Source organism: Hemitrygon akajei, chromosome 27, assembly GCF_048418815.1.
Source record: "Hemitrygon akajei chromosome 27, sHemAka1.3, whole genome shotgun sequence".
NCBI lineage: Eukaryota > Metazoa > Chordata > Chondrichthyes > Myliobatiformes > Dasyatidae > Hemitrygon > Hemitrygon akajei.
In genome coordinates this window covers 25997498-26010672 of record NC_133150.1, presented here as the reverse complement: position 1 = coordinate 26010672, position 13175 = coordinate 25997498, and the positions used below count along the sequence as shown (strand labels likewise).

The 13175-nt window shown below is 36.8% G+C and overlaps 1 protein-coding gene across 1 annotated transcript in view; it reads right to left on the bottom strand.

Moving 5' to 3' along the window:
• Positions 1-510: 510 nt before the first annotated feature.
• The window catches only part of LOC140717189 (copine-8-like), a 659086-nt gene continuing 646421 nt past the window's right edge, over positions 511-13175 (bottom strand). Inside the window, exon 22 of the mRNA XM_073030487.1 lies at positions 511-12714. Within this exon, the coding sequence (XP_072886588.1) occupies positions 12526-12714 (189 nt within the window). The 3' untranslated portion in view covers positions 511-12525. The remainder of the gene's footprint in view (positions 12715-13175) is intronic.

Here is a 13175-nt window from a genome sequence, read left to right as displayed (position 1 = left end):
ACCAGTGTTGTCCTTGGAGCAAAAATGGAAAGCAGACTTTTGTTCCATATTAATATTAAAATCTTTTAACAAAGAAGGTAGAACCATGGTTCACCTTCCCATCATCCAGTTCCAGTGACCTGGCTGTAATACTGATCTTGGATACCGTCTGTGCAGAATTTCTTCCTGTAACTACACGGGTGCTCCAGTTTCTTCCAATAAGCAAATGATCTGTAAGTTGTTGGGTTAATTGGCTACTGGAAATGGTCTCAGTGTAGATAGATAGCAGAGGAATCAGGTGGAGTTGATAGGCATTGAGAAGACGAATTGGATTAGCATAGATGTGCATTTGATGGCCCACATGGATTCAATGGACTGAAAAGGCCATTCTGTGCTCTTTAAGTTGTCTGATTTCAGCTCTCATAAATAAATGACATCCCAACAAAACTCTTTGGCAATCACTTACTGATTTTACACTTAAGTTTTTTTTGTAAAATAAGTATTTTAATATCTTAAGGCAATCTTGCACAATACAAACTGCTTCACATCCAACGTAACACACAATATTGCAGTACAGTGTTTGGTTTTAAAAAGTTGTCATGCAAAGAGAGATAGAGAAAGGAAAAGAGATGATATCACCCATGCTTTTGGATATAAATACCCCCTCATCATAAAAGGCTGCAAGCTTTGTGAATCAAGTTGTTGAGCACATAATCACATGACCTGTTAAAAACTTGCTGTCATTTCGGCACTGGCATGCAAACTGTTGATCAATAATGACAGTACAACAAAATTGTACAATAGGTCGCAGGAATTACTTGAGTCATTTTTACCTTGTTAAGATTTCACAGCCACACTAAATACACTGGTAAAACTGAAAGAAAATGTCCCAAAGGAACATCAGTTTTGTCCCTCTTTTGGTAAAACAGCACAGGTTCCTCATTTCTAATTAACACTGTTAGGATTCTGTTTATAGTGTTAAAATATGATTATTTTCCATTGCTCCATAGGATCTTTTACTTTCCTTTTACCAGACATGTTAAGCAGACATGTGAGTCTAAAGAATTTACAATGGACTGTGATGTCTATAGTCACACACAATAAGTGTACAGGCTTGAATCCAGTACATTTATGCAATGCCTAATTAATCGTTAATTTATCTTAGGCAGGTCCATTGACAAAATGCACAGTACAACTTTACATCAATACTGATATACAGATTTTTGGAAGCATTGACCCTTGGAGGACATGAGAAATGTAAAAAAAAAGGGTTAAAATGGGGACATTTGTTTCAAGCTCATAGGTTGTGTCAAATGTGGTGTCTTTCTGCACACTTCTTAAAATCCTGTATTAAGAGAATCAGGCTATCTTTTAAAATGTTATAATAATGTACACTGTTATGGAAACTGCAATAAACATTCAAGTCTTTCAGGGTGTACATGACATATTGTCAGTATGTATATGACATTATTTTCAATGATGGAATATTCCAGCCCATCCATGCGTTTTGATAAATTAAACAAAAGACAATTCTTTTAGTTGTACTAATGAGAGCACAGACTCTGTTGATGCATCCACAATGAACAGGAGGTTCCAAGGCACCGGCAAGGTGTCAACGAAACCTCAAATTTGTTCTCTAGTGCATGCGAGGATTCAAAGGAACCCCAAATCTCTTGACAAGGTGTCAAAGAAACCCCGAATCTGTTCTCCAGCGATTACAAGGATTGTTAGGTGGTGAGATCAGGAGTGAAAACACATCCATAGAATGTGAACAACTTCAGTAAACAATTCCCCTGCTTTTGCCCAGGAAGACAGGACATGGCTACCGTTGGTACACTGCCAGAGTGCTGATAGTTTCTTGTCAATCATTACACTGTAATCATGCCAGCTTTGATGAGAATGGTCCTTCTGGGCCGCTGGTGTTAAAATTTGAGTAAGAGCATTCAGAAATGAAATCACAGAGCACTTCCCACAGAAGGATTAGTAAAAACGCTTGGACTTTTCAACCTAAAATGGTTGTGAGTACCCAGACAAGTGGAACCTTCAACACTCGGTTACATAGGACTTAAGGAGGAAGAATAATAAAATGTTGTTGATGTAGATTTGATGGAATCTAATCAAAAGTTAAGGGAGGGGATAAATGACTTATTCCTGTTCTTAAGATACTTTCACCAGTTTGTTGATCCCTTGTGTCTGCTTCAAAGATTTAGGAGTACAAATTCACCTAGAAGAATCTTCACATAAAAGATTGAGAGCAGATTTGATGGAGGTATACAAAATTATGAGGGGTATAGATAGGGTAAATCAAGCAGGTTTTTTTCCAATGAGATTGGGTGGGACTATACCCAGAGGTCATGTGTTAAGGGTAAACACAAAGTACACTGCAGATGCTGTGGTCAAATCAACACACACAAACAAGCTGGATGAACTCAGCAGGTTGGGCAGCATCCATTGAAAGGAGCAGTCAATGTTTTGGGCCGAGATGAAGGGTCTCGAAACGTTGACTGCTCCTTTCAACGGATGCTGCCCGACCTGCTGAGTTCATCCATGTGTTAAGGGTGAAAGGTGAAAGGCTTAAGGGGAACATGAGGGGAAACTTCTTCACTCAGAGGGTCGTGAGATTGTGGAATGAGCTGCCAGAACAAGTGGTGCATGTGACGTAGATTTCAGCATTTAAGGGAAGTTTGGATAGGTACATGGATGGTAGTGATATGGAGGGCTATGGTCCCAGAGTAGGTTGATAGGCGTAGGTAGTTTAAATGTCTTGCTGTGGTCTTGATGGGCCTGTTTCTGTGCTGTACTTCCCTATGACTCTACTGTTTTGCATACTGGATTTGCAAGTTATAATAAGGCAGATTTAATTCTGCTTCTGAAATTCAATGATCCTGAAGACAATAAAACCAATGTTTAAATAAAGAGTTTAACTCCACACTAGCTTCTCATTGACCCCTCCAGTTTTGGATGAATACATCTATTATTTAAAACATTTACAAGTTAGTGTTGGACACATTGTGGCCTATTTACATAATTTGAATCTAAAAATGGTAACTTACTTTCATGGAATCAATGAAATCTTTATGACCCACAAGAGGCCATTTGATCTACTGAAACCATACTGGCACCTTCTCAAACAATCTATTCAGTCCAATGCTCCTGAGATTTCCCCCAGCACTGTAAATTATTTTCAAGCCTCTGCCTATTCAATACTATTTTCTGACTTTGGAATGTTTTAAATGTTTTGGAATGTTTTGAAGATGTTTTAAATTATTTGGATGTATTTCTATTCCTATCTCATCACTCTTTTAATTCACTGCTGTACGATAAGTTTTCCAGTGAACTGGGGCTCTGAGGAGTTGAAAAGGAATGTTTATAACTGGGGCATGGGTGAGTGGATAGGGAGCACAGGATTTGGAGGCCCAGAGTGTTAGGGAAATATGGGAAGTGGGACATTGCTATATTAGAAGGAGAACAGGAACACACAGGGTCAACAAAATGGTGAAAGGGCCTTAAGACCAGGAGTAGGTCATTCATCCCCTCCTCTATCTATAGCAACTTTTGATTGGATTTCATCAAATCTACACCAGCAGCAGGCACCCAGATGAGTCAATAGGACGAGCGTTAACCACGGCCCTAATGAGTGGGTAGTGAAACAATCCCCGGTGAGCTAGATGCCTAACTATTGGAATTTCCGAATAGTTGGATAGTGTATTGTTGAGGTTTCACAATGCCATTGGATATTCAATTTAAAGCTGCAATAATAGAAAAGCAAATTAATCTAAACGCCACGTCTCTGTAATAAAAAAGGAAAGCAAATTCAGCAAGTCTGCCAGCATCTGTGGAAAGAGGAACAGAATTAATATTCAAATCATTGATATTTCATCAGAACTAGGAATAGTTTGAGATTAATATTATTTAAGATGCAGAAAAACTGGAGAAGGAAAAACTTTGTGAGAGGTTGAAAAGTAGAAGAGAATGAAAGACAATTTAGGTGTTAATGCAAATTAACTAAGCGTTGAAATGGTGGATACAGATTCAATTGCAACATTTAAAAGAAGTCTGGATAAGTACATGGATGGGAGGGCTATGGTCCAGGTCAGGTCGATGGGACTAGGCAGAATAATAGTTTGGTATGGCATGGAATAATTCTCCGAAAGTTTCAAGAAAAAATGAAAATGTGCTTATTTTCTGTAATTGGTTGAGTCCAAAAGAACACAAATGCATAAGTGGTAGATGTAGTGCTGTTCCTTGTGTTATATGCCACAGTAATTGCAAAACAAAATAGCAAAACATCTCCAGATGAGATGTTTGCTTTGAACCTGCAAATTAGGACAGTTCTATAGAATGGAAAACGGCACAAGAGTTTTAACATTGTGAATGTACTTTCATCTTGAGGGTTCAATACGGGAGATCTTTCAAGTGAAAACCCATTTAGATAGATGAAAACAAGTAAAATCCACTGATTAGATTCCGATCTTCATTAGCAGTTGTAAAAAGCAATGCTTATGCAGTTTATAGCTGTGAACAAAATTAGGTTAAAGTTACCAATTTCAAAGTCATTTGTATGTATCCGTGATCTTTTTTTGCATGAAGCTTTGATTTAGTTCTGTGTTTATTTTGCCTTTAGGAAGTGTCATGGTAAATAATGATCTGTAATCTGAAAGACCAACATTTAATTATGATAAAGATTATAAAAGGAATCAGAAGAATAGATTTCAGAAAAACATAATCAGTTTTAATACAAAAATGATCCAATCCAAAATACTAACCACTGGGTCTGCTGATTAATTCTGGGATTGCCTAATAATATTTAAGACTTAATGATTTTTTCTAAATACTATGATCAGCATATCTTACATGTATATGACAGACAAAAGGGGAAGAAATGCAGATTGAAACCTGCTTCAGACTCTGAATATTGATGGAGTCATTATCATTGTGTATGTTTCTTTTGTTACTAAAATGAATAAAAGGTTACAGAAAAAATAAAATGGAGCAGATGCGTCATGTTTTTTTCCATTTAGAGTTGGAACCAATGCAAAATACTCCTACACATAATTGAAGTCCCATAAGCGAGCCCTGGCATTCACTGCTCAGGTTATCCATTATTTGATGGGGAGTTATTCTCTGTAAATGGCAAAGCTTCATTAATGCATTTGTAGTTGGCCAGCTCCAGGCTTTTGTTTCATTAACTGTTTAGAAATTGGTATTGAAAGAATCTTATTGGAGTGAAGGTTGAATTACAATGTACACTGAGAAAAATGATAAATGGTCTAAATTATAGCAATTCCCACTTTATTTATTCCACCATACAGGCTTTCATTTTATGTATAATTTAATATTGGATGTATAGTATATATAGTCTACAGAGTGTGTGTGTATTTATATATATATATATATATATATATTTGTAAATGAGAGAGAAAGAGAGGAGGTAGAAGGGGAGAGAGAATGCATATAAAAGAGAAAATGCTAGAAACAGAGTTAATGATTCAGATTTGAGGGTCTTCATCAGAATAGACAAAATGACTTAACCCTGTTTCTACTAGGGTCTACAGGCTCTAATCAGTCTGCCATTTTTCACTTTCATATGCTTGTGTGCAGTTGCTTAGTGTGTGTGTCTTCTAATATGTGATTAGCTGCAAATGGGCATGTATGTTTGTATGTGTCTGTATGATACATGTGTGCACTGCTTCTCCTCACATATGCCTGGGGTACTGGATCAGATTCAGACATCTCTGGATATTTGTCAAGGTAAGGAGATGAATCTCAAGGTTGTAAAGTGTATACATACTTTGAAAATAAATGTACATAGCACTTTGATGTCACACTCTATTTCCTTGCTAGCATTCATTTCAATTCTAAAGAAACGTAACCTGTAAAACACACCTTTACTAGCAAGATCCATGAAGTAGAAGTTTTTAAAAATTGGTGTGGATTCATAATTCATAAATTCTTCATTCCTCATGCTGAACCAGAATGAAATATCCTTACAATCAAGAAAAAAATGTTCTATTTTTGTTCTTCTGACTTTAATTCAATGCTGGATTCATCATTTTTTAAAGTATTTGAGTGTCATGTGGTCGACAGCGCATGCCATCCATGAATTACATCAAGGGATGGACAGGCAAAAGTTTTGAAGAGCTTATTAGAACATCTCAGATTAAAGACAAATGGAAGACCGTAATCGCCCACGTCATACGACGGGGCGCATAATGATGATGATGATTAATGTCAGCTTAAGTCCCTATTAATATACTAATCAAAATGTGCTATTCCTTTGACTCATCATTCTCTCCTCCCCACTTTTTCCACCCCCACATACTTTTACAATTCCACAATGAATGGAAAGGGAAAAATTGTCATGTAGAACATACAGCAGAGGAACTAGCCCTTTTGCTAAAAGGATGCTAAGTAATACTAATCTAGTCTCTTCTGCCTGCACATGGTCCATTTATGTGTGCTTCTGATTCAGGATAATAATCATGCATAAAGAGGGAAGTGATAAAACAGAGGATTGAATGGTACATTAATCATATATTCCTCCAAGTGGTCCACAATCTTGTCATGGTTTGGAGATTTGCATGCCTCAATGACCCAGGGAGCCATGTTGACTGGAGTCAGGGCCTTGTGCTTTGGCTCTTGTGGGATCACCCATGCCAAACAGGTCAAAGGGTAGAGGCCAGACTAAGAGTGGTAAAACAGTCCTCCAGATTTGGAGGTTCAGCTGAGGGGTAACAACCCTGACTAGTAAAACAAAATTGTAATGGAAACAGCAATGAAGAGTCCTTCTACATCTGATTGTGATAGTATTCTTGAGTTTCCACTTGGGACTTGCATGACTGACAGCAGTGAAAACCAATAGGAAGCTACTAACATGATGACGGAAGCCCTGAACACCACCAGAGATGGAGGACCTTCATTGGTGCTCCAAATGCCAGCAGACAAACAGGCAGTAAGTAATCATACATCATGTCTTCAATAATGTCATTTTGAGATTTCAGCACAATGTTTGGAGAGTTGTGGGGATGTAGAAATGAAAGATGTAGCATGTTAAGTTCATTTGTAATTGTTGGGATGCTGAATTCTGAAGAACAGGCCTAAACTTCCAAGCACTTTTACATGGCTGACATTCAGATGCCCCATGCTGAGTAAAACAAGTACCGGAATCAGATTCAGCTACTGTGGTCTAGGCGTAAGCTTTGAAATGGAAAGCAGTATCTATGAGAAGCCAGGAACACAGAATTCATCTTTCATCAGCACACAGAGCTACAACAATTGGAGATGGTCACTTACTCAGTCTCATCACTCTGCTCCAGAAACCAGCCTATTTCCAGCTCTTTTGAGATGCAAGAGAAAATGATAAATACAGACAGAGACAAGACTAGAAGCTAGGCAGGGGACATATGCAGAAAGCTGTCCTTGGCCATTTGTTGCTAAATGCACAGGGTAGTGAGGCGTAGCTGTTATACTTCCTTCTTCACATGTCATTCCATCAAAATCATTTAGGACATTTGGCAGAGGACAAATTCATACCTGACATGATTTATTTTCATCTTAAGGTTAGTCTCTTCCAGATTGCAGAGATGAAACCTACCCTTTCTAATAGCCATCAACAACCTCGCCTAAATTATATACACTTCTAGACTGTGAAATGCTTTGGAAAACTACTTTTTTGCTAGTCTGGGCCAACATTACAGACTTAGATATGAAACGTATTCCAAGCAGGCCATTACTGGCTTTTTTTTCCACAAATTCTCTCCATTTATCAGAAAAAGAAACAAAATGCTTATATCAAGTTTATATCAAGCTTATATCAATAAAGTTTGATGATCATTCTGATCTAAACACTAAGTCCAGATCTTTCACCATCTCTCTGCAATTGAGGAAGAAAATGATATGGCGATCATTTGTTCCAGAGCAATGATGAATGCTTGTCTACCACTACTGTCAGGTGTTGCTATGGTGCTAGAAAATGCTACAAAGCTACGACAACTCTGTACAATAGCTGATCACGGTTTTCATTCACAAAAAAATATTTTGGTAGCTCTGTGTGCATGGGATTGACTGGGATCTGGAGTGCCTCTCAGTGGTGCCTGGAAGCCCCACTCCACTGAATTTGCCCCAATTTTGGGTACATGGATAAACCAAGCTTTTATTTGCTGTATCTTCATTGCAGATAAATCAATGTACGTATAAGCTGAATTCAGAGTTGGATTGTCATGTACAATTGGTAATGATGAAGCATGGGTCTGATTCACTAATAACTACACTCAAAATGCTGCAAACCAAGACCCTTTTCACACCGCTCAAAAATTGCATTTGTTGTAAATATGATTGCCATTGTAATAGATACCATGGGAAAGAGAAATTATGCTTTAGTGAAAAACGAGTTGAAGTTCAGGTCTGCCCTTTAAAAATCAACATCCCTTCACACTTAGTGGCCTTTAGGAAACAGCTTAATAGAGAATCATCAAAAAAATAAGGACAGGACTTTTTTTAACCCCTGTAATCCATGTCCAGAAAACCCAAAATTCCAGTTTGTAAAGCATGTTCAATTAGTCATCTGACAGGGCTTGCAGAAAGGACCATTTTATTTGATGATGTCTCTTACTGAGTGGCTCAATATCATCAATAACATTGTTGTCATATTCCTGTTCACATAAGTTGCTCCTCTTTTATGAAATTATCATTTTGAAAGCATAACTTTTACAATTAGAAATAAAATTCATTGCTGTTTAATGTCATTTATGGAAACAATATTTTTATCATGTGATACTGTTCCTATCATTGTTCTTTCATCAGTTCTCAGAACAAGAGCATATAGTAACACATCTGACTTTGGTTTTCATATCATCAATGATTGAAGTCTTGAGATTTTTAACATTTGATTTGTTAAGATAATTCACATCATATGTGGTAATAAAGAATATTCCTTATAACTGAAACCCAAACATTACCACTGAAATGACAAGCTCGGTTAATTACTCAGATTAACATATGTAGATTAGGTAGGGATTTAAGAATGTTCAACCACATCCAAATGGCCATGAATGTCAATATTTTTGGCATGCCTTTCATTGAAGATTCATGCAGAGAGATGAGATGCACGATGGAATGGAAAGAAAGCAGGCATGGAAACACTGAGACAAATGGCCTCCTTTTCTGCTAAATTCTATTAATATTCATATTTTGGTGAATAATTACAAACATAAATTTTCTTCACACAGGTATGAATATAATACTTGAAACAGTATGTTCAAAGCAAACAGCTTAGTGCCTTAATCAGTACATTCCAGAAATATGGCTAATAGAATAAAAAGGGCCTATGCATTAATATTTGTTAGATTTCTGATTCTGAGAGAAAAGTACTGCCTAAGAGGTATTATTAATTACAGATCAGCTACAGAGGTATTTCATCTCCGTTGTTTCAAGGTTTATTCATAAATGCTGACATGAATTTTAGATGATTTTTTGCCAGTTGGAGGAAATTTTTCACTTGGGCTGAGAAAGTATAATATGAGATTATGAACTACCTGCTTCTATATTCATGGCTATTTATTAGATGATATCTACTCTAGCAAGTGGGGCAACCTTTGGCCTGGAATAAGGGGGAACATCAGCCTGTAATAAAAAAGGAAAGAAATGCAGGATAAAATTTAAACAGAACAGAAAATGCTGGAAATATTTAGTAGGTCCAACTGCATCTGTAGGAAGATAAGAGAAAACTGTGACTATTCATGGAACCAAACATTAGAGTACTCCAGCTGCTTCCGGTCCATAAAGGACTGATCTAACAGATATCCCACCGTTGTCTACCAGCTGTAGGTCTCATTCACTCTGGCTGGAAAGCCAGGGTGAATTGCTCATGGAGCCTTGAATTAAAATACTGATTGATGTAGATGAATATAATAATTCATGAAACTTTTACCATTAATCTATAGTTTTCAATATTCTATCAATTTAGGAAATAACACCAATGGATTTAGCACTGATTGGGTATAGAACCTATTTGTTCTTATCTTCTCTTCCAAAATCAACCACTAAAATTGCAGCTTGGGAACTGCTTCTAGCATTGGATTTGATAGATTACGGTAGTTTTCTCTTAATGTGCTGGTATGCCAGAGGCATCTGAAATCCACCAAAGCAGCCAAGGACTTTTAAGCTGTTGGATAAGAATCTTGAATAAAAGATAATACTAATAATGGTGGCCATAAAACTGCTGATTTATAGTAAAAAAGGAACCTCAATTTCAGATCAGAAATTTCCCTTACTCTGGCCTGCATGGCTCCAGATCTACATCAAAGCAGTTGGCTCTTGGCAATAGCTTCATGAGTAACTCAGATCAAAGAGCATCAGAGATAGGAAATAAATGCTGATTTTGCCAGAAATATTTATGAGTCGTGAATGAATAATAGGAAAAAAGGATCAATTGTGAGAATTTTGCTGAATCTAACTGCCAGTTGTAGGAAAGACGTGATGAGATTGATCAGTACTGTAAACCTTATGCTCTAGAGAGACTTGATAAAGGAAGCTCTCTGTAAATGAATAATGTTTTTCAGGACAACGTTCTACTCAGCAATTTTTCAAGCTACAATAGACCAGCAATACCTTGCATTGAAATTTCTTTCATTGTGACACTTCTCATTAAAAGTTTTGATGTACAAGGTAAAAACTTGTTATTTATGTATTGTTAAAGATTGGAAAATTTAAGTTATTTTGTTGTATGTTAAGTGTTGATTTACATTAAGCAAGTCAGACATTGTTATTAAGATTCAAGATTGTTTTTTGTCATTCATCAGTGTACAAATGTAAAGGAAAATGAAATGATTGTCACTCTGGATCCAATGCAGCATAATAAACATAGTAATTATTAAGAACATAATAAAAACACAACAAATATAAATACAAAAACAGTTCTACAAAATACAATGTGCAAATGCAAAATACAAGTAACTGTTATATGCATAGACTGATTGTATGTACATGAAGTGACACTAAGTGATGTGTAGTGATGGTGTGCAGTGACTCTCCACAGCAAGTCATTCTAGAGCATAGAGGATCTAATTTAGGAAACAATATGGAAAATAGCTTTTCTTTGACACTTCAAAGACCAGGACATTAGGAGCACTAGAGATGAAATTATTACCATTCATATCCTGCAAAAAAGTCGATTACAAATTGGTTCAAAGTTGAATTGTGTAGCCATCACTGCTGCTCATGAACCTATGGAATTTCAGGGAGAATATCATGTAGAAGTCTGATAGTGAGATGCAAAAAGGATCCAAAATGCCCAAGGCACCAACACATCTTAAAAGCAACCGAGCAGAATTCATGCAAATAATATGAAATGTGATTATAAATCTCTACTGTCTCAACACCAGCCATGGTGGTGTATTAATGCTACTATATTTCTCATATTGTGCTTTGAAGTAAGTCTACATACAAAACATTTGTCATAATCCAATCATTGATTGTCTCTATTATATAATGATATAATTTAAATGTAAAAAATGAGGACCACAATGGAGAGCTGGAATTAATGTACTTGGCCTAGAACTCACCATTACAATAAAGTTGCTGATTTAGAAGAAAAAGACTTGACCATGATCAATTGGGACCAAAACGAAAAGTTAAATACTTTGGGGCAGAACTGTGAACCTTGGCAAGGAGTGTAAAATGGACAGCTGCCAGCTTTGCATTAGTCCCAGTTTTCCTGGAAAATCAGCAGGTGGCCAATTCATAATTGTTTTCTCCTATCTCTCCTCCTCACCAGGGAAGTTGAAAGCTCTGCCCTTTGTGGAAAAGACTGCTTTTCTGTTCTTTCTAATTATCATCTTCATTCTCACATCTGCCACATTTTATGAATTGGCTCCACTCAGATCACAGAATTCACAGTAAGCCATACATAACAGCTTTAAAATCGAACTGATTTGGTCTAAAGGAGCTTCCAAACAAATCACGCGATCTGCAAAACAAAAGCAACAGTAGATGCGGCAAACAATGACGCATGACAAGTTCCCATTGATTTTCCAAACAATTGGCTAAAAGAGCTTCGGTATTATATAAACCAGTTAGATTGTAGAAAGAATCAATTCGTAAACTTCAAAAGACAAAACAGACAATTTTCAAACAGTATCTATGTCATTAAAATATTCAGTAAGTAAACCACTTGCAAATCCTCAATTTTTTTCTGCATTTTTTTACTCACTATATTTCACATCCATTAGTTGGCTTCACGCCTTGAGTGGATTTATAAACCTTCATTTCTGAAAATCCAGTACAAGTCTTTACAACCAAATCCAGAGTGCCTTGCAACTTTCTTTATTACTCAGTCTTCCTCAGTGACTATAGAACGGGTCCTTTATTTTGGTTAACCTCAGTCATTCAACACTTACTGCATTTGTAGAACAAATCATACAATTGAGTACATGAAATATCGCAAGAGGTTTTCTTTTCGTGGCATCTGACTACAGCAGAAGAGTAGCCAACATATTAAACATCACAAGCCACTCTTGGCAAGTCTAAGTATCCTGGAAATGGGGTCTGTCAGATCTGTGTATGAAGACCAAGGCCAGTAGGTGTGTATGGTGGTGGTGCAGGATTGGGCTTGATGCCTCGAGTTTTCATGTAGGAGATAAATTGGTCTGGGATCTCAGCTAGAACGTCCTTAGCCAGTCGTGCCATGCTAAGCACGTGATTTCCTGTGCGGTCAATGTAATCTCGAAACGGCACAAACTGAAAGGAAAAAAGATATTTAATAACACAGCCTTTTGGGGAAGAAACATTACTTCCAATTAAACAAAATTATTCTCAGCAGGTAGTGCAGACAATAATGAAATGACCAACTATGTGAATAATGCAAAACGGCACAAATTTAAGAGTTTGAATTACCGGTATGTCAGCGCTGCCTTGAATTAAATTGATGGTTCATACAGCATTATTACTTGATATAACTTTCAACTTTGCCAACATCACAGTATCCCAAAGCACCAGAACATATCTAGATTTTTTTTTCTCTGGATCATCCATATAGATTTCTTGGATTAGATCACAATTTTCCCATTGTATTATTTCAAATTTATCCTCAGGGTGTTTTTTTTTTTAAAGTTTGCCAGGTGACTTATCACCACCACTTCCCCCCCACCCCACAAACACCCATTGCAAAATCCATCTGAGTTTTATTTGCTCATATTGAC